This window comes from Anabas testudineus, chromosome 15 (genome assembly GCF_900324465.2).
Source record: "Anabas testudineus chromosome 15, fAnaTes1.2, whole genome shotgun sequence".
Lineage (NCBI taxonomy): Eukaryota > Metazoa > Chordata > Actinopteri > Anabantiformes > Anabantidae > Anabas > Anabas testudineus.
The window spans coordinates 20,980,678-21,005,273 of NC_046624.1; the positions used below are offsets into that span (position 1 = coordinate 20,980,678).

The 24,596-nt window shown below is 41.1% G+C and overlaps 1 protein-coding gene across 3 annotated transcripts in view; it reads right to left on the minus strand.

The window, feature by feature from the left end:
• Positions 1-24,596, minus strand: part of LOC113158551 (bone morphogenetic protein receptor type-1A-like) — a 46,248-nt gene that overhangs the window by 12,103 nt on the left and 9,549 nt on the right. For 2 of the 3 annotated variants that reach the window (XM_026354529.1, XM_026354526.1), the window contains 2 exons: positions 17,448-17,545; positions 3,774-4,106 (listed from right to left, as the gene is read on the minus strand). In XM_026354529.1, coding sequence (XP_026210314.1) covers positions 3,774-3,840 — 67 coding nt within the window. In that variant the 5' untranslated portion in view covers positions 3,841-4,106; positions 17,448-17,545. Of the gene's footprint in view, positions 1-3,773; positions 4,107-17,447; positions 17,546-23,112; positions 23,270-24,596 lie in introns of all 3 variants that reach the window. The other variant, XM_026354527.1, reaches the window with a different exon arrangement.

Below are 24,596 nucleotides of genomic sequence, written 5' to 3' on the forward strand. Positions count from 1 at the left end.
TGCTGTGACTGTCTGTGACAGAAAAAGTCCAGAGAGCGGAAATGAACACTGTTTCAAAGGGTGAATATGTCTCCAGAGGGACTGAGGAATATTTCCGGAGAACAATGGCTGTTTGGAGCTTTTAGCGCTGCCGACAGCTCGTACACTGCCATACAGGAAATGGTTAATGTGCAGAGAGGAAGTGAGAGCGGCAACAATCAGTTCAACAGCTTCCTGCAGGGAGGAGAGTGAGAGTTGACTGAAGCTGATAGCTGTTGAGAGCAGGAACATTTTATTAAATGCTGTGTTGAAACTGAGATGCTGGTGTTTTCTGAGATCATTTTACTATAAAATGACAAAAAGGTATGAGAAATTATTTATGAAAAATTATATTGATCCCCTTGGGGAGTGCACATGGCACAACAACAGGGCTTCTGTGTCTTGCTCAAGAAGATGGGACTTGAACCACTGGCCCCTGTGGTTCATGAACAGCTGCTCTACCAACTGACCACTCTAGACTCTAATCTTATTTAGTAACAATTCTTTTCCTACTGAAAGTGCTGACAGCGAATAAAAACAGTCAATTTGTGGTGCAGACACTAAACAATGTTCCTCATGCTGAGGAACCGAAGCCAAGTCAACAGACGGAGGTCGAGATGTGAACATCACAGTGGAAAAATAGTTTGATAAGACAGAAAGTCTCTCCCTTTCCTCCACAGATTAGTTTGTGTGTGTGTATGTGTGTGTACGTGTCACAGATATCAAAGAGTCAGAGCTGATCACAGCACCGCCCTGCTCTTATCCTGCTGTGTGTGTGTAGGTCAGCGATTGGCAGGTCAGAAGGTGACCTTTCTCATGTTCAGAGCTCTGGTTTAATCACTCCACACTCAGCACTGAACTGCACTAATGCTGAGGCAGTTCATCTGGATTCCAACACAGTGAATCCAGGGAAGGAAAGTTTAAACTTTTAGTAAATGTAATAACAGTAATATAGTAAAAAGCCAGTTGCTCACAATGAATGATAATAATGGAATACTTTATTGATCCCCTGAGTGAAGGACCTGCTCTGTTCACACATGAGCTCGGTGAGACTTTGAACGTCTGTGTAAAGTCTGTTTAATGTCTGGTCCACCGGCTTCAGAAATTTGCATTCTCATATACAGATTCTGTGGGTAATGTCTAAATAAGATCAGAAGCAACAATCTGTATTTAATGTAAAGAAAACGAGGAGTGCCATCTTCAATTCCCTGAAGATGGCACTCCTCTCATCGTCTTAGGTGATCTCAACATCCACCTCAACAAACCACAGGTATCTGACGTGCTCGCTCTTCTGAACACGTTTGACCTTAGACTAGTCTCAACTCCTCCAACTCATAAAGCTGGCAACAACCTGGACCTCGTTCTGATCCGAAATTGCACTGTGGACGACATCTCTGTCACTCCTCTGCATTTGTAGGATCACTTCTTCATTCAGCTCACAGTCTTCATCTCTAGACTGTCTCATTCTTCCACTGCATTGGAAACATTCCACCACAACCTCAGATCTCTCAAACCAGAGCAGTTTTCTTCCCTGGTTTCTGCAGCGCTGCCCTCATCACAGGTTTTATCCACCTACGACACAGATGCAGCCACGGACATGCTCTGCGATACTCTTTCGTTCTGCCTGGATAGTCTGTGCCCGACATCTACTAGACCTGCTCGTCCTTCAGCTTCCAACTCGTGGCTCACTGACCAGATCCGTGAACAACGCACTGTGCTCAGGAGTGCTGAGAGGAAGTGGCGCAAATCCAAGTCTCAACCTGCTCTAACTGATTATCAGGATTTGCTTCAATCTTTCTCTTACAGTGTCACCAGGGCGAAGACTGAATACTACCAGGACAAGCTCAGCAACACCACAGACACCAGAAAGCAGTTCTCAACTTTCAAATCTCTACTCTATCCACCCCCACCTCCACCACCCACCTGTCTCACAGCTGACGACTTTACCTCCTTTTTTACCAACAAGGTGTCAGCTCCCAGTTCACTCCTCCTGACAATGACATTCTGCTTACTAAACCTGACGATGCATCTCACTTCACTTTTTCAACACTGTCAGAGGACGATGTATCCACCCTCCTCCTCTCCAATCGCCCGACCACCTGCTCTCTGGATCCGATCCCCTCTACTGTTCTTCAAGCTATCGCACCAACACTAATACCAGCCATTACACAGATCATCAATACCTCTGTCACAACAGGCACCTTTGCCACCTCATTCAAGCAGGCCCAGATTACTCCATTGTTGAAGAAGCCTTCTCTGGAGCCCTCCCTTGTGGAGAACTACAGACCGGTCTCTCTGAACGTGCAGCCTTCAATCAACTCTCTGAGTTTCTTTCCCTGAACAATCTCCTTGATGTCAATCAGTCTGGCTTCAAGAGTGGTCACTCCACAGAAACAGCACTTCTGACTGTTGTGGAATCCCTACGGGTGGCTAAAGCTACAGGTAACTCTTCTGTCCTTATTCTATTAGATCTATCTGCAGCCTTTGACACTGTGAACCATCAGATTCTCATGACTGCCCTCTCAGACCTGGGCATCTCTGGATCAGCTCTAGCCTGGCTTCGGTCATACTTGTCCGAACGAACCTTTAAGGTATCCTGGCAGGGGCGTGTCTCTGACTCTCATAACCTCTCCAGCGGTGTACCGCAGGGCTCAGTCCTTGGTCCTCTTCTTTTTTCAATCTATACTTCTTCTCTAGGCTCTATCAACCATTCTCATGGCTTTTCTTATCACTGCTATGCAGATGACACACAGCTCTTCCTGTCTTTTCCGCCGGATGACTCAACTGTCTCATCTCGCATCTCTGCCTACAAACCCAAAACTGAACTTCTAGTCTTCCCTGCCAGACCTTCAACTCAACAAAACATCAGCATTAACATTAGATCTGCGGTGATTGTCCCTACTAAGTCAGCCAGAAACCTGGGGGAACACATCGCCACAGTCGCTAGGTCGTGTAGATATGCCCTCCACAATATCAGAAAGATCAGACCCTATCTGACGGAGTACACAACCCAACTCATTGTACAGGCGTTGATCTTATCTTGCCTGGATTACTACAATGCACTACTGATGGGTTTACCGGCATCCACGACCAAACCCCTCCAGATGATCCAAAATGCGGCAGCACGCCTCATTTTTAATCAACCTAAAAGGTCTCATGTCACACCGCTCTTCAGATCTTTGCATTGGCTTCCTGTGGCTGCAAGGATCAAGTTCAAAGCTCTGTCTCTTGCCTACAGAGTGGTTAACTCCACAGCTCCATCTTATCTCAATTCAATCATTCAGGTTTACATCCCCTCCTGTCCACTGCGCTCGACCAGGGAACGTCGTCTGGTGGTACCAGCACCACACAGTCGACACCAAGGAAAACTGTTCAGCTCAGTGATCCCACGATGGTGGAATGAGCTGACTATCTCTGCACGCTCAGCCACCTCACTAGCAATCTTTAAAAAACTGCTGAAAACAGAACTCTTCCGCATCTTCCTTTGCACTAAAACTTTTCTACCCTTTCATTCTCACATTTCTTGAAACAAACACTTTTTTGATGATGACTAAATGTAAATGTAAAACGTGTAATTAGTTTATCTAGGATGAAAAAAACATTTCTGCTTATTAAATGAGTGAATTTCTTAAGCTTGAAACTATGTGCTGAATAAGTTTTATGTCTCCCTATAGATAAATCCCATTTATAGTTTATCTTACGCTACTAAAATCTGTCTTTTTAAAGAAAACACTAAAATGTGAATTTTGACTTACCGTCAGCTCTGAGGGTCAGCAGGAGAGACACAGTAATCACAGTCAAACAGAGGGAGAGAGCTGCCATCCTGCAGCTGGACTGGACTGAGACCCGACCGGAACTGTGCCCGGATCGGGCCGTGCTCTGTGATTATTGAACTAGTCCTGATAAAACTCCACAGAGGGAGTCAAAGAGGTTGGGAGGTGCTTGAGCTGGCCTGTGCAGACCCTGGTGATCAGTTGGATAATCAGGAAAGATGGAGAGGGGGGACAACAGGGTGGGGTGGAGGTTTGGAGGGTGATATCACAACTCCAGGTCCTCCTCTGTCTCACTGGCTCTTCGGGTCCAAAACCCTGGTGAAGAAAGAGACAAGATTTATTCATCAACTATTTAGGAAGGTTTTGATCCAAAGTAATGAACAGAAATCACAGCAACACACAAACACAATCTGAGAGGATGTTGTGTTAGTTTGTCACAGTTTCAGTGCACTGGTGAAACAAGACCGGTCTGTTAGTTTATTTCAAAGCAACCAAAAATATTTCATGCCACCCATCAGACATAGTTTTCAAGTTTTAAAATCTTTAATACACCAACAGCTTAAAAATACAAGTTCAACTACGGCTTTCCCTCTGGCCTCCTTGTCTTCAGTGCTCTGTGACCTCGTGACCCCTCCCAGTCCGGCGCTGGCCTCCAACAGTCTGACTAACTACCAAATTATTTGTCCAGGGATGTTTTGCAATTACAGACACTGGGCCTGTGCAGTTCTAATAATGACACGCTGCAATTAGTGGGCATCGAGAGGGATGGAAGGGTGAGCTGTGTGTGTCACTTTTCATTTGCCCCGGGGGGGGGGGGGGGGGGCAAAGGGGTCCGACCTGTGACCCACTTTTCACACATCTCTGGCCGAGAAGCCAGAACAAAGACACACACAGGACACTGCAGAGGCCAGTCAACGTGCAGCAGTGCACGTGAAAGAGGGGGAGCACGACCGGCTGTTTTCTCCCAGTAAGGTTAATTCCACACTCACTGCAGGTTTATGGTCTGTCAGAACTAGTTTATAACACATTGACAGTGCTTAATTTAAAACCAGTTCATATTTCAACAGCTCAAGAACCAGCTCGCAGCCAGGAAACTGGTTCCAGAGCAGCACCAACACTTTTGCTAGAATCAAGAACTACTTGCACCACGGGCTGGGGGTGAGATTTAGCTCAACTAAAAAAAATCTGTTTATCATAGGGAAGTAATAAAGTGATATATCTTTTATTTTTCATTTGGCTTTTTCATGTCAGGAGCAACTGTAAACATCACCTCACAATGCGTGCACAGCAGAAAAAGTTTTCCACTGCACAGAGCAGTAAAAAGCTCATGTTCTGCATCCGTTTCTTAATATGGGTCAATTTAAGGTGAAGTTAATAAAACTTCAGACAGTCCTAAAACCATACTGAAGGCAATTTCACTGCCACACCAGCCTGGCTGAAGAAGAGTCGGAGAAAGATGACGTGACACTAACAATAAATACATGTATTAGATTTTTACATCTATGTTTAAATGTAATGTTTAAAACACAAAGCCAGAAAAGTGAGAGGTGAAATACAAAACGCTTTCAAACTCTTTGAGCCATTTAGTAATAAATCTGATCATTGATCTGATAATTGAGAGAAAAAGTTGTTTTAGCAACAAGTCAGATGTGAATCAAACACCCATGATTTATGCCAGAAACCCGAACAAACAAAGGGTGGAGAATATGAGGAAAGCCAGAAGCAATTCAGCTGCAACAGACTCATCTATTCAGAAAGGTTTTGTTGATTTGTGCAGCCCTACACTTCAATATAGATGCCTCAAAAATCTTCCACAAAAAATAAATTAATAGGTTTATTTTTCCCTCATTTGTTTCTCTAGGTAGAAATACAGAATATTCTACAGGGTTCACAAATATTTAAGCACCACTGTATTAATATCTCAACAGCAATCTGATACTAATAACTGTAAAACTAACACTATTGCCTACAGTATTTAAAGTTCAAGAATCATTAATACCATAAATCACAAGTTATTTTTTAAAGAAACTGAATTCAGTGGTTGAGACTTGCCCAGGTCTGCAGTTACCCTGTTACAGATAAACATTTTCAAATCCAGAAGGAAGATAAGAAAGGTGTGTTAGCAACAGAGGAAAATAAGAGCAAATTGGCAGAACAGTAAGTGAAAGAAAAAGCCTGATACTGAGCCACAAAAACACTTGTGTAGTTGGCGTCACCGAGTCGATAACAGAAAGAGGAAGAATTTTCACCTCGCTGGCACAACAAAACCCTAAACTTTGTTTGCAGCTCTTCGCTCCATTTAGAGAGCGACAACAACAGCAGCAGCAGCTCTGTGAGATAACGTGTACAAAGACACATTCATACATCCAGACAGAGGCAAGACGAGGCAGGCTCAGGAAGGACTGTTTGTTGTGAACCCCCAAGACAGGAAGCATGCCTCCCCCTTCACACACACCCATCCTAAATCACCCAACACATGCATTTCCCTTTGAAAACACAAGGTAAGATGAGGTCAGGTACAATGAATGACTGACATGGAGACTCTGCATTATCATGTCTCACAGCTGAATTACGCAAAAAAAAAAAAAAAAAAAAAATCCTAAAATCTGTGACACAGGAGGCCAAAATAACCTGAATCAGAGTTCTCCAAACCCTGAATTCTCTAGGTCTAAGGTAACTCTCACTCTTCCTCCTCCTCCTCTTCAGCAGAGTCATGTTCAGACTTGTCTCTAAATTTTTGCTCTGCTTCTCTGACGCACAACAAACTGCTTCTTTTATTGCAGACACCTGGTCACCGACGTTCTTTAGATATCAGCTACTACACTTACAATGTTGGTACTTGAAAAGTGGTGAATCTGTCAGTTAATTGACTGTCTGAAGTCTGCAGAAGTACATTTATTAAAAAAATGACAAAACAAGCAAAAAGACAACGTGCATGTACCCAAACTTTACTTTAATTATTTCTTTCAAATTTATGTTGTGACCTTTTGCAAGGTTCCGTGCCTCAGGTTAGAATCCAGAGCACTAAAATAAACTGTACATGAGGTACTGTATTTTCCGCACTATAAGGCGCACCTTCAATGAATGGCCTATTTTAAAACTTTTTTCATATATAAGGCGACACCGCATTATAAGGCGCATAGAATATGTGGCATAGATGCTACAGTAGAGGCTGGCGTTAGTTATGCAACATTAAATGGAGCTGCGCTAAAGGAAATGTCAACAAAACAGTCAGAGTTTCAGGAGTTAATAGGACCCATAATAAGGCCGAAGCAACCTACTCAGTTCAGTGTGTTTATTGCGGCACACAAACAAAACTACAGCGCAAGCATCAGCTGAGCAGTCTTTTCTTTAGAAAAACACAAAAGGAGTCAATATTAATACCTGGTGAAATCAAAGTCCTTGAAACATAGATAATCCAAATCCAATAGGAAATCCAAAATAATCCAACAGATAATCCAACGAAAAACACCGGCATTCAACAAAACACAAACCGGGAAAAAGTATCACAGTCCATACTCCAAAGCAATAATCCATGCAGCAGAATCCTCAGCCATCGAGTACTTTAAGTCCTCCACACTAGTCACGAGTAAAACGAACTGGTTCATGTTTATGCTGAGTGTGATTTATACCTTTGTGCCTTGGGAAGCATTTGTCTTTGTAAGTATTAACATGTTTATTGTCATTAGAAGTATGTTAGTTGTTACCTGTTACATGTGATAAATGACGTGTGCGTGTTATTGTAATTAGCTTCATTCAAGTCAAGCTAGCGTGTGCGAGTGTAACACACCAAATGTGTAACGATGTGTATTATTTAATTTAGTTTCTTTCAGTTACATAAAGAAAACATAGGAGTTTATCCTCCAACTGTATCCATCTCGCTTTGTTCCCTCAGAAACTCTGTTTAGTCTTCTTTACTTAGCCATCTTGTTGCTGCCTCCACTTTCACACCATTGATTCGTTAATGTTAAACGTCTATTCCCGTGTTCTACTGCGTGGCTGACTCAATATTGGTCCATATATAAGACGCACCGGATTATAAGGCGCACTGTGGGCTTTTGAGAAAACTGAAGGCTTTTAGTTGTGCCTTATAGTGCGGAAAATACGGTAGTTAAAACTGGCTCCACTTTGAGCAGCTCAATGATAAAATGCTGCTGAAGAATTGACAATCTGATGTAGAAGTGAGGTGATACTGCAGAACCTGTACTTTTACTGATGTATGAGCATCATACATTCAGCAAAGTGTCAATAAAAACTGGAAAATAACAGTCTTTCTAAAACTGCTGATACGTTTATCTGTAGATAAAATGCCAACCTCTGTGGGATTCAAGCTTACAAGTGTCCTTCCCCTGCAGAGACTACCTGTCTATGTGCACACTGTCCCTCCCCCCTCGTCATCCTCCTCAGCTAACAGCCGTTAATGTAGCGTAGCTGCTCCGGCTAGCTGGACGTGACATCAAGAGTCTTGGAGGAGGAACAGTTAGTGTGATGGGAATGAAAGGACGTATTGTTAGCTGTCCCACCTGTACAGAATAAACTTCCCTTATAGGGAACCAATGAGCCATAGCCCCCTGGTCCCCCAGGGGAAGGAATTTCAGGTCATACCACTCTGGGGATACTGAGATATTTGGTAAACCCAAGCAGTGGCTTAAGACTTGTAGGAGAAACCGAGCTCTTTAAAAGGCTTTTATGGAAGCTGTCTGCGTCTGGGTATAATAACTTTTCATTTGGCTGGAGAAGTAGCCGGCTATAAAAACTATTATGTAAAATTATATTACACTGCCATGGCTGGTGGCTCCTACAGCAGAGTGTAAGAGGAGTTTAATAAAAGGAAATACAAGTCAAGTCAAGTCAAGAAGCTTTATTGTCATTCCAACCACATATAGCTGAAGCAGTACATAGTGAAATGAGACAACGTTTCTCCAGAACCATGGTGCTACATAAGACGGTAGTATATTAAAGTATACTCTGATTACTTTTATCATTGCCAGGATTAGTCTCCTCTCTGATTTTCACTTCATTGATTTGTTTTACCCAGTTTAATGCAAAGCCAGGTCCCAACACATCCGAGGTTACAGGTTCAATTCCCACACAGGCTACATGTAAAATGTCTTCTATACTGGTGTCAGTAACCATCAGTTGACTGACAATACAAAAAATCAGATCTGCCAACCAGGTTTTCAACTACATCTCATTTCTTAATAAGCTGATATCAGTTTTCATGAATACAGCAGTGATTAAATGATTAGACATTAAAGCTTTTTCTCAAACTACAATTTTTTCATTCAATACACATGATGAATTTACAATACATTGGTGGATTTTTTCATATCCACTTTTTTTACTGTTCTTTTCTATTCTCTCTCATTTTAAACTGAAAATATCTGAGTACAAAATGGGGAAAACTAGTTTGCATCAGCCAAATCAAGGGACTGTACCTGTGAATTTCTGTATAACTTTTGGAAATCTGACACCTACTTGTACAAGTGCTGTATGTGAACGTGATAAAGTAGAAATGAAAGTAGAGACTGAAACTGTGCTCCATCATCCTTGTTTGTACAGGTTTGAACCCCTCATTTTGGTTGGAGTTGTCCATTCTGTGTCAGACAGAACACTAACACAAAATGGATAACTCCAAATCCCACAGACTACACTCATAGTAAAAAACATACAGCATCTTGTTACTGTGAAAGAATACGTCCCTAAATTCCTTCATCTCCCAAAAAATTATTCAAAATGTTTCAAGACAGCAAACACTTTTAAGCAGGCAGCAGTGCTGTGTTGGAAGCAGTTCCAGCTCCTTGTTTCTACACTTGATTTAGTAACTTCACAGTTCCTCGCGAAGCTGTTAAAATGCTGTAAAATGACATAAGGAGGGGGCTAGCAGTGGGTACATGCATTAATAATCCTCCTGCTTGAACGGGCTACACCGTCAGAGGCAGACATCATTAATCAAGCCTTAATGTGTCTCCTCTTCCTGCTCTGGAAGAATGGCAGCAGACTAAATAAATGACACAACATGTCTGATTGAAAGAGTGGCGTTGACCGACAGCTCCAGAGCTCTACAAACAAATGCAGTAATAAGGCAGATTGGGATCAGTGCTGGAGGTTGTGGAGAACATTACTGGAGCAGTTTAGAACTGAAGGACTGTTTGTTTTTACAAATTACTGGTTTATTCCCAACTTTATCACCTCGCCAGTCATCAATGTTTGTAGGCTGTGATCCTGATTTACAGATTAGTCAGTTAGCCTGTAAACATCACAAATGTGTGAAAACCGTTGACCACAGTTTCCAAGAGCATCAAGGTAAATGTTCATGAGGTGTTTTGTGTTTAATCTACACTATAAAATCTAAATATGTTAAGTGTACAAGAATATAAAAACAGAAAACACAGTGGCATTAGTATTCAGACAATGTACAAATCATAGTTTCTATACTGAACTTCACTTCCTCTTAACCTTTAACACATTCAAGGCTGAGGTTTCAAACTTATTACTTAATATAAATCTTGCTTGAATGAAAATAGTGAAATGTGTTCAGTGGAGCAATCTGATTGCAGTAAATGTCTCCAAAGTGACAGAAATGAGCAATGTACATAATTGAACTAATAAATATGAGTATGCAGGAAACAAACTCACAAATTTGCCTCAATGTTTATGATCTGCACAGCGAACTCCTCTAAGAGCGTCAACCCCTGTACACAGACTGTAAATAAGATAAACTAATGCAGTAGTCATTAAATTGAGCGACACTGTACACTGTTGGGGGGTAAAACATGATCAGAGAAGTGGAGCTACACTTTTTATTTTTTCCTATTTAGTGATGTTATTTTGCTGTCCCTTCCTTATTATCTGTCCTGTCCAGAACCTTATTTCTCCCCTTCTTTGTTCCCTTCTGCATTTTTATTTTCCAGCTCGCCTCTGTCCATTCCCCATTTTTCCTCATCTTACCCCATCTTTCATTCTCTCATTCCTCATTTGCATTTGCTGTTACTGTTTTCCACTTTTCTGGCTCTGTTCTCTAGTTTTCCATCTCTCGTATTTCTCTTTTTCCTTCTCTTCCTCATCGTCCTCCCTCTCTCTCTCTCTCTCTTCTTACCCTGCTGCTTCTCATTTCTCCTCTCTTCACTCTTCCCCTCTCCATCTTGGCCCTGTTCCCTGTCCCCTCCAGGGGCCCCTCCTTGCAGGCGGGCCTCTAGGTGCTGCAGCAGCCTCCCGTCGGTGTCGGCGCCCTGCCCGACATGCCTTTCAGGGCCTGGGAGACTGAAGGCCAGACTTTCTGGCTCCACTGCCATTGTTTGCTTGGCTGCTCTGCACCTCATCCCCAGCAATGGATTAGCATAAGAATACCCAGAACAACCCGAGCCATGGTGACCAGCACTGCGGCCCCCTTCCTCCTGCATCTTCTGCCTCAGTTTTTCCTTCATCATAATCCTCTTCCTCCTCATTATCATCATCCATTTAATCTCACAATTTGTTGCGTTTGCACAGCCACATGAAGAGTACAGTCATCTGGATTAATCAACATTTATCCTCCAGCTTGTATTTGACATGTAGCTGCCGTCTAACTGGAAAGGTTGCACTGATTCCAGCAACATGTGCAGCATCTGGTTGTTTCAATTTGATGATTAGTAGATAAACAGAAAATTAACTGATTAATTATTGCACTTATTCATTTAAATTTCATTCTTCAAGTCAGACAAGCTCATACTTCAGCCAGACATCATTGGTGGAGCTCCATGCAGGGAGGAAATTGAATAATACAGGAAAAGTGTTACATGAGTGTGTGTAAACACTGCATTTGCTGCGTAGCTACACACACACCATCATCTTCTTTATAAATGTGTATGAGACAGAGACAATAGAAGCAAAGCCAAAAAAACAGCTGCAGCTTCAAGCTGGAGGGGGAACATTTGCTCCATCAATTTTTCGCTCAGGTCCCATTTATGATGACCCAGGATGCTCCAGGGAAATAGGTTCAACATGCAAACTGGACACAATGATGATCAGTCACTTTATGACAACTGATGCTGTCAGACTGAAACCCACACCTTACCAGTTCCAGAAATGCTAAACCTGCCTGCAGACACATTACATGCACCAAGTTAAAAGCGTAATAGGGGAACATGTTTACATGCAGCATATTCATAATGTGATTTTTTCCTCTGCCCCAGAGTTAATGTAAGAAATCAGCATTTCCAAAAGAAAGCTACCTGCAGAAATGAGGTTTCTCTTATTCTCTGTCCTGAATACAGCTGCATGATGGTTAAGAAATTGGCGTACATGAGAATGCAAACTGTGACTGGGTTATTTAAATGCATCTAAACGCAGTCCATGAGAAACAGACAGATGTTGAGCCTGGTCACAAAGTAATAACGTAATAAAGCAGTACGATGTGGTTCAGGCCCTGAAGGTGTTTTTAATCACTCTAATCTCCATAGAAACAGCCCCATCCATCATTAGCACAGTGTTGCCTTTGTCCTACAGCTGAGTCATAAAACAAACATACTCAGACCATAAAAGCAACATTATGATCATAAATCAAACTGCTAAGTGAAGCAGACACTGGTGAAGTGGAAGGTTCCATGCACAGAACCCCCAGTTAAACCAGTTAGCTCCTGCTGCTGCTGGTGAGGACACCTAATACTCATCTGGTCAACAGAACCAAGGTCTTGGTTCAGGCTGAAAACTGTCACTGGGAAAAAAAATTTCAAGGGCGGCAGACAACTGTTTTAACAATGAATTATTCACTAATGTCATTTTAAAGCTGAAATGCTAATTTCCATTATACAAACTCATCGTTGAATCAATAAAACCATCAGCACATCAGTCAATAATAGCAATTTATCTGTTTTAGGAAACAATAGAACAATAGTTTTAGCTATTTTTGAAGAGGAAGTGCAAATATTCACTCAGAGCCCAACAGGGACAAACATTAAACCACTTTGGCTGCAGATGTAGTTCATTTAGTGTAGAACAAAGAGAAACCCTGTAATTAAGATTCAAAATGAATATACTCCTTAAAACTCAAAATAAAGGGAAACTTAGTAAATAAGTTACCTTTATAGGTCTATCTGCTTTTTCCTGCCATTGTTTTATAACGGTTATAATCTAGTTTTATTTTACCAAAGCATTAAACACGGTTGTAAATGCCATGGGGCTGTGTATATGAACACTTAACTTGCACACCAGCAACACACCAGCAGTTTTGTAGCCATATAGAACTGTGTTCAAATAAAAACACAAGCAAATATACTGCAGTGGCACGAGTGCAACGACTGGCTCCTACTGCAAATGATCCTGGAATGTGGGAAACAGGTAATGGAAAATTCACCCCAACATACAAACACAAACACACACACCTCCCTCCTGACAACCCAGGAAACCACCACTCTGATAGCACCCAGTGAGAGAACAACAGTTACCAGACATTTTGCTGTTAAGGTCCTCGCCCACCTCACTCCCAGCTGCTTCAGTTCCCTCCTGTTCATTTATTTTAACCAGCTATCTTCTATACAGTGCCCAGATCAAATCACACTCTAATGCTGAGAGTTTCTGTTTTCAGCATGTTAACATTTCCTGCCTCATCTGCTGCAGCAGCTGCCCGCACGCTGCACTGGTCTGATCCCAGTATGAAGGAGTGGAAACTGGAGAGACTGGAGCTCTGACAACTTTCCCCAGAGACATAAAAGCATGAAGCTAAAATATAACTAACTGTGGCAGACAGAACACTGGCCCTGTGTATGTCTGTGGGTGGTCTGGTCAGACTGGACTCTGAAGGGAGGCCGGTTGGTTTCATCCACCCCGTCACCTTGGAAACTGCAGCCAAGCCACAGAGTCGGCCATGTTGGATACAACGAGATAGGTGGTCCTGTGTGTTTGACTGTGTGTTTGGGGGCAGCAGTTAGCTCAGTTGGTAGATTAGTCGTCTATACACCCTGGTTTGATTCCTGGTTTCTCCTGGCTACATGTTGAGGTGTCCTTGGACAAGACAGACACCCCTCAGTAAGGCTGTCATCTACTGTAGCTGTCGAAACAACAATTTCCCCAAGGGGATCAATAAAGTTTGTCAATATTATTGTTATTATTATTATTCTATTATTTTATCATCATTAAATAAGAGAGAAAAGATGGAAGAAACACAGAAAGAAAGAATAAACACGTTAATGCATGAGGAAAAATACAAAGTTATAGTAAAAATTAAAAAGGCCTAGAAACTGATTATCTGGGCTTCAACTGAAACTGAAATCTACTGATCAAATATTATATTATTATTAATAATTAATAAACTATATCAGACAATAAAAGGCAGAGGAATCAATAAAAAAGAATCAGTGCAGTTTCCACCTTCAGATACTCGAAATATTTGTTAAAGCAAAGAACAGAGATGCAGTGACGGGTTCAGACAGGTCGAATGGCATCTGATGTCAGACCATCACAAGCAGCGTGTGTGTGTTACAGCAGGTCTGGCTTTAGACTAAACTTTGATGACTTATGTAACATCTTACAGAGGAAAGTATGTCAAGTGTTAAAATGCTACTCCTCTGCTCTGATATTTCAACACCACCTTTAAAAACCAATGAACAGAGTAAGCAGAGACCCTGACTTTTGGTCCCATCATGCAGCTTGTAAGCTTTTTCTGCAGTGTGAATGACCACATTAAGGTCACTTAACTGCAATGTTACCTGTTGAACTCCAGGCTGGTGTCCCTTGCTGCAGCCCAGACCAAAAAAAAAAACGGCAAAAATCATGATGCTCACTGGTTTCCCGTGTTCTCAGAGGGTTTATGTGCAGTCTACTAGTGGATGGATGGAAGCATGTGTAGTTCAGATGATAAAGATGACCTGCACTTTGTAATGTTCAAACTCAAACTCAAGGTGAAATTAGGTCATGTTATTTTCAAAACAAACATGACCTATGATATGTACAGTTCCTGAACGCCTCACAAAACATAGAACCAGAGCAGAGCTGCTTCAGGTGCCCCACGGAGTGGTGTTACTTTGAATGCAGACAAAGGTATATGATAAATCCACTTAAGACTAATAACAGCCTAATAACCAACCACACAAACATTCGTCTGAACACCGATTGTTGATTGACAGGTCCTTAATGATGAAGACTTTATGTTCTGTTTGTCAGCACACAGAACTGTCGTGATTGTTTTTACTTTTATTTTAATATGTTGTTCTTAACCACTGTGTTTTTCACTGGTAGGAAAAAACCTGATGCTGAACAGAAACTGATGCTACTTTTTCTAGATTGTAAAAAAAGTGATTTCCTCTCTTAACTCATTCTCCACCTTCAGGGTGGAACGATGAACAAACTTTGCTTCAGTTGCTTTTGAAGGTTTAAAATTACAAAACACTGACTGATCTGTTTAATGTTACACTAAATTTTCACTTCACTGGTTCATGCAGTCTAAGACAGGATTCATCTGTTAAGATGCTGTTAAACTCTAATTAAGCAAACAAAACGAGTTGTGACTGAAAGTCTAGATATGACTCATAAACCAGTCAGAGGAGTGTCTGAGGAATTTATGACCCGACTGCAGAGAATGTGATAAACAGCAGAATCCGCACACCGACTGGGGAACCATTCACTGAGCGGCAGGAAGGTTTACATCAATATATTTTGAATCTTGAATCTTGAATATCAAAACACTCAAACTCATCTTGTTTATCAGGATTTTCTACCTGATAGACAAACATCTTTTTCATGACTTAGTCCCATTGAAGAGATGCACATTGTATTACTATAATCATGGCCGGTTACAACTCTTTATCTTGCTGCTGCAAAGACTTAGGGAGGAAAATACACTATTACAGTAGTTTTATTACAGCATTAATAATCCAGCATCTCTTGATCGCTTGACAAAAACACTACAATCATTCCTGCTTAATCTAAACATTCTAGAGAAAATGTATATTTCTTCTTCAAAAATCGTTCCTGAGCATTTACTGACATGATATATCAGGTATTTCAGTTACTGAATGAGCTATAACCAAACATTTCTGTCTGCAGAAGCTTTAGACATCAGCTGTTTTTAGTTTTCTCACTGATCATATATTGTCCTTCCTGAGGTTTTTTCCTTTTTCCCCCACTTAAAGTTTATTGATAACTAAAAACTACATTTTTAACGTTAAAGTGGGAAGAGCTCTGTACTTAAAAGCTGAGCGCAGCCGACTCCTCTCAGGACACCGGTTTGCACTGGAAGCCGAGCTGGGCTGCAGGGTGTGAGTAAAGTGTGCAGGGAGGCGGGGGCAGGGCTGCTGAGGGACATATGGGAGTGATTTTGTGCTGCAGACTGGCCGGCTCTGTTTGAAGGTCTGTCAGCAAGCTCTGAAACTCAGACACTTTGAGTCACCTCATCCCCAAACAAATGCAGCAATCAGTCACATGTGACTTGATATTACATGATAAACAAGATTTTGAAATATCTCACGATGCAAAAGAAACGGAGCCTTTACAGCAGAGTCTAAACTGTTTCTGTCCTGGATAAATTCAGATTTAAAATTTTCAAGCTGCCCATTTCAAACCTTTTTATCTGAAGTGACAGGAAACTGAGCAATCACTGGATTCTATACTGATCTTTCAGCATACTGCAATATAACATAACACACTATTATATGCAATATAAGTTTTAAAAATGTTGACTTTTTTTGTAAAACACCAATACAGTATTTCTGAGAATTGATAAGGTATTACACAACACAATACTGCAATAATCAAATGAGTAGATGTTGGACTTACCAGGACTGACCAACTTGATGTAAATCTTAGTTTTTGGTGTATAAGAATCTCATTTCCAGAAAAGAAAATTGGAAAATTTGTCATGATGAAAAAAATGTTGAGAAAGTGAGAATCTAAGAGATCAAGAAACAAAAAGGTATTTAAGAATTATGAGATAAATTCAGAATTCTGCCTTTTTATTTTGACTTTTCTCATTGCAACTATTTATTCCTCGTAATTTACGAGGAATTTGTTTTTTTACAAAAAACAAATTAAACCAAAACAATCCTCACTCTCTGTGCAGGTCAAGTTAAAGGACATACAATCTGTCCTCAGCTCAAGTTATGACTTCACCTTGTACACACAGACTTCAAAAGACACACACACACTCCAGATGTCAAACACTCCACCCTAAAAACACACAATTACACACTTTCATTCTCTGTGCAAAGCACTACTTCACCTATAGCACAGAGCTCCAGACGCAGCCTTCAGGCTCAGTGTAATCAGCGCTCTTCCTGCTCTCCTGTTCTGTGGTTATTCATCAAACCAGATGACAGCTCAAATGACCCAATCACAGTCTGCAATTAAAAGCCAGGAAGCCTTCTGATTGGCCAGCATTGCCTTGAGCCCCAGGGTCAAGGGTTAATCCCATCAAAGAGCAGGAGGGGGGAGGGATTGGATGATCAACTCTTAGGGAGTAATCACTGGGGTCATGCACAGAAAACAAAGTTTGTTTATGTGTGTGTGTGTGTGTGTGTGTGTGTGTGTGTGTGTGTGTGTGTGTGTGTGTGTGTGTGTGTGTGTGTGAGAGATAGCAATACAAAGACAGCGGTAATGTTTTTCATGTGACCACAACCAATATTCTGCAGACTTTAAACACTGTCTACAGAGAACTGAGCTGAAACAGTGTGTGTGTTTCCATACCTGACTGGTGGCTCCATGGTACAACTGTGTGTGTATCTGTGCACGGCTCCATTGGAAATGTAGTCTTGGAGGATCAGACCACCATCACAATCACCACCCTGACAAAGAGACAAAGTTTAGGTGAGAAGCAACTTTGGACAACAAGCAACGGGGAGAGGAACAGCTCCTTTTTTGTATTTGTAGGAAAGAAAACTATATGTAAATATGTAAATGCCACACAACAACAGTACACAAGTACAGTGCTGAAACACTGTGCAAAATCACATTTTACTGTCAGGCTTTTGCAGACTTTGGCAGATGCTGAAATGTTTTTAGTATGCTGGTGGGTTTCCACCTATATGTAGAGCAAATTTTAACTTAACTTGAAGAAGTGGTTAGTCATGATAAACAGTTTGTGTCACAAATTTTCCAGGCAGGTTTACATTAAAACCACTGCACAAAATGTGGGTACAGCAAGATGATGCAATTAAAAGAGCACCAGTCAAAAGAAGAAAGCATCACATACATCGTGATTATACTTGATCTGGAAGAAAGAAAATGATCACCCGAATATCTTCCAGTCCTTGACTGATATAACCTTCCTGAAGATGACAAACACCATCTCAGACTAATGAAAACTCCTTTAAGATTCCTAGAGTCGATAGGACTTAAGGAGTTCAGAACCACCTTAAACACTTATCAAGCCTCTTCCAGGAATCCTAGGCATGAGTGTCCATCATAAGATCAGTGTTGATGTCAGTGTGTCTGTAGCTTGTTGCCGTTTGTGAAGAGATAAGTGGAGCAGTGTGGTTGACAGTCAGAGCCTCCTCCTCGGTCCCTCCAACACAGAAGCCTCTTTATTTGACAGCTCAGAGCTCCTCAAAGGAGCCTTTATTTAGTCAAGGAGGCCGTCGTCAGGAGAGTGAGTTAATATTCACACTCCGAGAGCAGAGAGAACAGTCAAACCCCAGCTGGGGGCTTATAGAGTCTGAACGCAGATATTGCAGACAGAACAGAAGCTGCTCCCACAGCAGTCAACTACCAAAATAAAACTAACTACTCACTACAAAAACACATACAAACCGTTGCATATAGTTTCTTGTTTTTACTGTTTTACAAAATGCTATAAATTGTCCCCTGGGGCCAAATAAAGTGGAACAGAATAGAATAGAATAAAATAGAAATTAACAACAATATAACAATGTGATACTGCTCCACTACTGTTGGTACTAATCCTGCCTTTTCTAGACGCCTGCTATTGAAACTACTATTTTCAAACCAGCTAATACTTCAATCATTACTAGATGTTACTAATGCTAGGTATGCCACTGAAAACTACTACTTACCACAAAAACTACTACTGCACTCTTTAGATTACAGATTTTACCACGGATACTATTAAAGAAAATCCGAAGAACCTGTTACTACTTCTACTTTTGCTACAGAACCTTTTCCGCTGAAACTACCGCCACCACAAATACTACTAATCAAATTCAAATAAAGTTTTATAGCTCAAAATTACAAATTCACCACAAGGTGCTTTACAGTGTTTACAACACTCTCAGGTTGGACCCTCAAAACTCACCCCCCCCAAAAATCTAGAAAAAAATGGAAGAGACCTTAGCAACAGAGGAGGGATCCATGTTCCAGACGTGCAACAGAACAGAATACTACTGACAGTCTGCTGCAATTATGGCCAACACTACCGGCACAGAAAGTACTACTACCTTTTCTAGATGTGAATACTTTTGATCCAGAACTTATTACCAAAGGTGCTGCATCTCACTCTGGACATACATATGTTTTGTACATGCGCATTATCATCAAAGGTCAGCACAGAGCAGCAACTCTTCATCAGGATGCAGAGGATCTGTCTCTCTAGCTTCACGCTACACCACCCTACTGCTGCCAAAACTAACACACTCAGCTGGGACACTGGTACTCGAGACAGTGTGGAAAACTGTGTTGATGAGTTAACCACCAGCTTGACTGTGTGTGTGTGTGTGTGTGTGTGTGTGTGTGTGTGTGTGTGTGTGTGTGTGTGTGTGTGTGTGTGTGTGTGTGTGTGTGTCTTTAGCTCCACCCCAGGGGATCAAGAAAAAAAAAAAAAGACAGCGGTGGGGATTTAGCTGCCGAGTAATTATAGAACAGACGAGGAGAAAATAGATGTCCGGAGACGACGGGGGCTGAGAGCGGTCACGAGGTTGGTGAAAAAGCAGCTGCTGCCTCTCTGTCCAACACACAGACACACACACAGAAACATACCTCGTTTATGGATGGAGAGGCAGTGCCAAGAAAAAGAGACAGATGGAGGGAAAAACGGACCCTGCTCTCCCACACATGAGGATGAACTAAAGTCAAACTCAGCTCTGCTTTCCATCCAACTGTGTGGCGTCAGATGAATTCTAACAGCTGAGTGAAAACAGCAAAAAAATAAAAGGAAAAAATATGCAGAAAGATTTTACCTCTGTTTTGAGGACAAATTGAAATAAACCAATATTCAGCAAAGAGGGTAGAGAAGCACAGAAAGCTGAATAAATCAAGCTGTCTGTTTACTCACACTACAACACCTCTGTCAAACTGTTCTTTTTTTTCAAACTTTTCTGCCAACATTTATACGTAATGTTTTCAATAAATTAGATAATCTAGGCCATAAAAGAAAGGCAGTAGCATGTAGTAGAGCTGCAATGATTGGTTCAATTCAGTTTATTTAAAAAGGGAGGGGCCTGCCTTGACCTGCTGGGGTGAGTCGAAAGTGGAGAGACAAAACACTGGGCAGGTTGGTAGGACCAGAAACTGCAGACCTGCACCATCTAAAGTGGGATAGATGTTGTCTCTCCTAATCCCAACGTTTTATCAATGATCTACTCACTGCAATGATTAGAAATACAAAGTTGGAATACTATGGGCCTCCAAGTGCCTGAATTATTGGAGCTGTAGGTAAAGCTGCTGCTGCCCGTGCTACAGTAATCAGGAGAAGATTCTTTTACAGGTTTGGAAACACACAACTAATATTAAGAAGGGGGTATGCAAGGAAAAACTCATCATGAGCAGTGGTACAGCAAAAACACCTTGCCACAAAAGGTGGTGGGAGAGATGACTAATAATTTTACTTTCACCTACTAACAACTTCCACTCAAACCTTTAAATATAAGACTATTGTTTCCACTGATGCAGTTTCAACAATTGTCTCAACATCAAAGAGCAGATTACATTCATTAACATTATAATTTTCCATTAAATTTGGTTTTCCAGTCTCACCCATAATGTTTCAACTCTTACTTAGAGAAAAGCAAACATTTCAAAAGTTTTTACTTTGTATAGATAAATTAGAAAAGAAATGGCTGAACATCTGAAGTATCAGGCTGCAACAAAACTATATATAAAAAAGTGAAAGAGGTCTGAATACTTTGTGAAAGCACTGAGCTGTTTTGGTCAAACAATAACACCAATAACTGGACTCTAAATCAACACATCTACCACAGCTTTTACTGCTGAACTGTTAAAACGAGGTGAATCAGTCATATCCGGCCAGCTGTGACAATTCATCAGTCAACTGTAAAGTCGGGTAAGGCAAAAGAATAAACGCCAGACATTTCACACAGACAACTGATTCAGCTTTGACGTGGAAACTTCACTCCAAATGTAAACTAGTGTGTTTAAAGTGTGGATTCAGAATCTATTCTCTCATTCACAGCCTGTGTATTTCATTACTGCTTTGTTGCCAACACAAAAACAGCTTAAACCAGCCTTAGAGACAAAGTCAGTCATCCAGTCAGATGATGATGAGTGCTGATGATTTCCCCAGTGTGACTGTCCTGCGTTTTCAAGTGGCAGCTGCAGTAATGTCACTCTGGGCTGTTTACTCTCTGACACAGAGCAACCAGCTGTTTAAAGAAAAGCCAACGGCGTAAGAGACACAGGGAAACGGAAGGCAGCGGGAATATCACTACTATACACTGACTGCACAGTTTGACTAAACAGGTGCAAATAATGAAAACTGTTTGCTCCTATACAGGTAATATTATAAAGACAACATGTTCAATGATGGGTGAGTGCAAACAACTGTGATATATTCGTTTTCTCCATTAAGAAACAAGCACATCCTGAATTCTCTTTAAGTTTAATGCAAATCTCTTTAAGTTTAAAAACCTCATGTTTGTGGTGTCGCTCTACAGTAAAACAAAGCCGTTTTATTTGAAGAGGTGTCTTACATTGCATTGGCTACATAGCTGGAGAGCCACGTCTGTTTTGAAGCGTAAAACTGAATCAACTCCTGTGTTGGCGCTGTGTGTCAGTTTAAGGTGTTAAACCGCAGTCTGACAGGAAAGCTGTGAAACCAGTGCTCTTTATGTAAGGTATGCAGACAGGCACAGGAATGCAGACTGTGATGGTAAACACACACATAAATATGAGCCGACAGTGACAGCAGAGCTCAAGAGCACTAATGCTGGCTCATATTCTGCAGCTGTGACACCCAAACCTGAGGATTATGGGTAGTCGGAAAAGGTTTTGTAGGTATTCTCCAGTGTGAACTATAGAACTATTGAACAGCAACATATACATACTGTCTCAGTGTGTGTCTGCTTTGTCTCTAACACTGCAGGAGCATCTGTCTGAGCCATCAAAATAAGTACTAGAGTTTAAGACTGACACTTCAAGGAATTAGTGAAAAGACATGCTTTACAAATCCAACTACTTCTAAGGTAGTGTAACCTAACAGGACCAACAGCAGTCAGATTTAAGACTTTTAAAGACCTATATTTCATATAGATACTTTATTTTTAAAGGGAAAGCAGAAGGATTACAGAAGGTAACTGAATTTCAGAAGTCTGGACACAGATGGGTCCAATATAAAGGACCTCTGAAAGCCAAAACACCAGATCCATTTCTCCCTCAGTGATGTAGTTTTAGTCCAACTGCAGCATCTTGTTGTCTGTTTACTGTCTGTTGCTAGATTAAGTGAATTTACTGCAGACCTTGTAGGGCCTGTGCCTTTGGTGTGTCTATGGCAGTTTGGTTGCATGGCAGGCTGGACGCCGGCTGGAAGTGGAGGCGATAGGTTTAGATTCTGATAGCAGCAGTTAAAGCCGGCGGCTTTCACAAAAACAACAGAGGAAGACAAGAGCAAAGTGACGGGTGTGGAGGCTGGGAAGAGAGACTAATGCCATCAAAGTCAAGCAGCAGCCAGAGCTAATTGAAATTAAAGACCAGAAACCAAGAGACGGGGAAGGAGGGAGCGGCGCTGCATTCACAAGAGCGCAGGCGGAGTGGGAAAACTCAGCGCTGAGGTTTGTGTGAAGGCCTAAAAAATTCCACATGGCTGTATGCAGGACAAACAAGAACATCAAAATACATACTTCTGCATACAGTTTGGACTAAAAACTGTAAATGTACTGTAAATTTTGCTTAAAAAATGAACACAACTGTTAACCAACGATCAAATTAGTCAAATTAAACTTGTTGCAGATCAATTTTCAGTTGATGGACTGATTAGTCAACAAGCATTTCATCTTAAAGACAAGAACAAACAACAGTCAGGCATACTTAGGTTTTAACAGAAATAAAAGCTGCACAAAAAACACAAGTAACCTCAATTTATGATGAACATTTCTTCAGACAACGACCACAAGTCAAACATAAAGATCAATGTGGACTTAGACCAACAGTTTAAAGCTGCACTCACATGAATCCTGAAAACTCAGGACCAACAGCTCTGTTAGTGGAGAGCTGACAGGGGTTCAGGAGGCTCGGGGCACAGTGGAGAAGTCAGAGATCAGGAATGAGGTCGGGGGTCACCATTACTTCAGAGGGATCACTGCACCTATCATGCCAGAGGATGACTGACAAAGGAAAAATAAATTCACCCTCAAGAACGAAGAAGGAACTCTATACATGCAGGATGCCAGGAGCAGTGAAAACGTCCATGTTGAGCTGTAGTTTCATTATAGTGTTGTTAAAATTTAGACTTAAAGGACCATGGGCATGAAGGGACTCACTATGTGCAGGAAATGACTTTTAAAGCCATTTATCTGACTCTAATGACTGATCTAATATGGCATTACACAGAGTTGGTCTTTATATGATCTAGTGTATTGAGTTTATTGAATTCTCATTGAAAATCCTTCCTAAAAGCCAGATTTCCTTCATATTACAGCTTGAAACTGTCGACCAACAGCCTATAAGATATTCTGTTTATGATCATGCCAAAGAGAAAAAGAAAAACATTGCTGTGATGGAGAAGTTTGAACCACAATATATTTATTCGTTGATAAATGCATAAAAGAATTAATCAGCAACTATTTTGATGATAAATTAATTATCTGATGATGTCATCCACATTTTTCACTCAAAAGCTCGAGTGAGACAATGAGAGGTTGATGTTAAAAAGCAAAGAATGGACAGATTAAATGTTTGTGCAGCAGTGAGACACTGCAACTAACGATTAAGTCCTTATTATTGATTGATCTCAGCATTACATAAAACAGTAGTTTCAGCAAAGGTCAAAAATTTAAATGGTCAGTTTACAATATAAAATGTACAAAAACCTGAAATGTGGTTTACGAAAAGTCCTAAATGATTAACTCATCATCAGAAGAGTCACATTAGGTAATTTAAGTGACTCATTTTCTTTTAAATAAAAATCTGTTTGAGCACTGGTGATATCTATCAGAAACGTTAAGCATGTAGCGTGTATTGATAATACACATCTTTTTCCTGTCCTCTTATAGCGCAGATTTGCATGAGGTGGAAGCACGACTGCGGTGCCATCAAACTGATATCATTCAATTATCAGAGATCAGGTTTCTTGAACTCATATATTCCTGTAAGGTAGATAAGTAAAAAGCCTGTACTATAGGAACAAAGATGCAGATCATGTTTCACTGACGTCCTGGAGACAAACACTGGACGCGTCACAACACAGCTCGAGTTGTTTACTACACTCAGACGACTAGAAGCTATTGTTTTGTGGTGAACTTTAGTTGTGAATGAAAAGACAACATTGTTGTGAGTGAGATTTTGACTGCAGTTTGCTATCACAAGACTACACAAAAATCAAACAGGGCCAAAAATAACTACATTTTCACTACGTAAAAAAAGGCAGGTTCAACTTGAATAGAGTCAGCCCGAGTGTGCAGCCCAGACAGACGCCATCCCCACCTCTTCCAT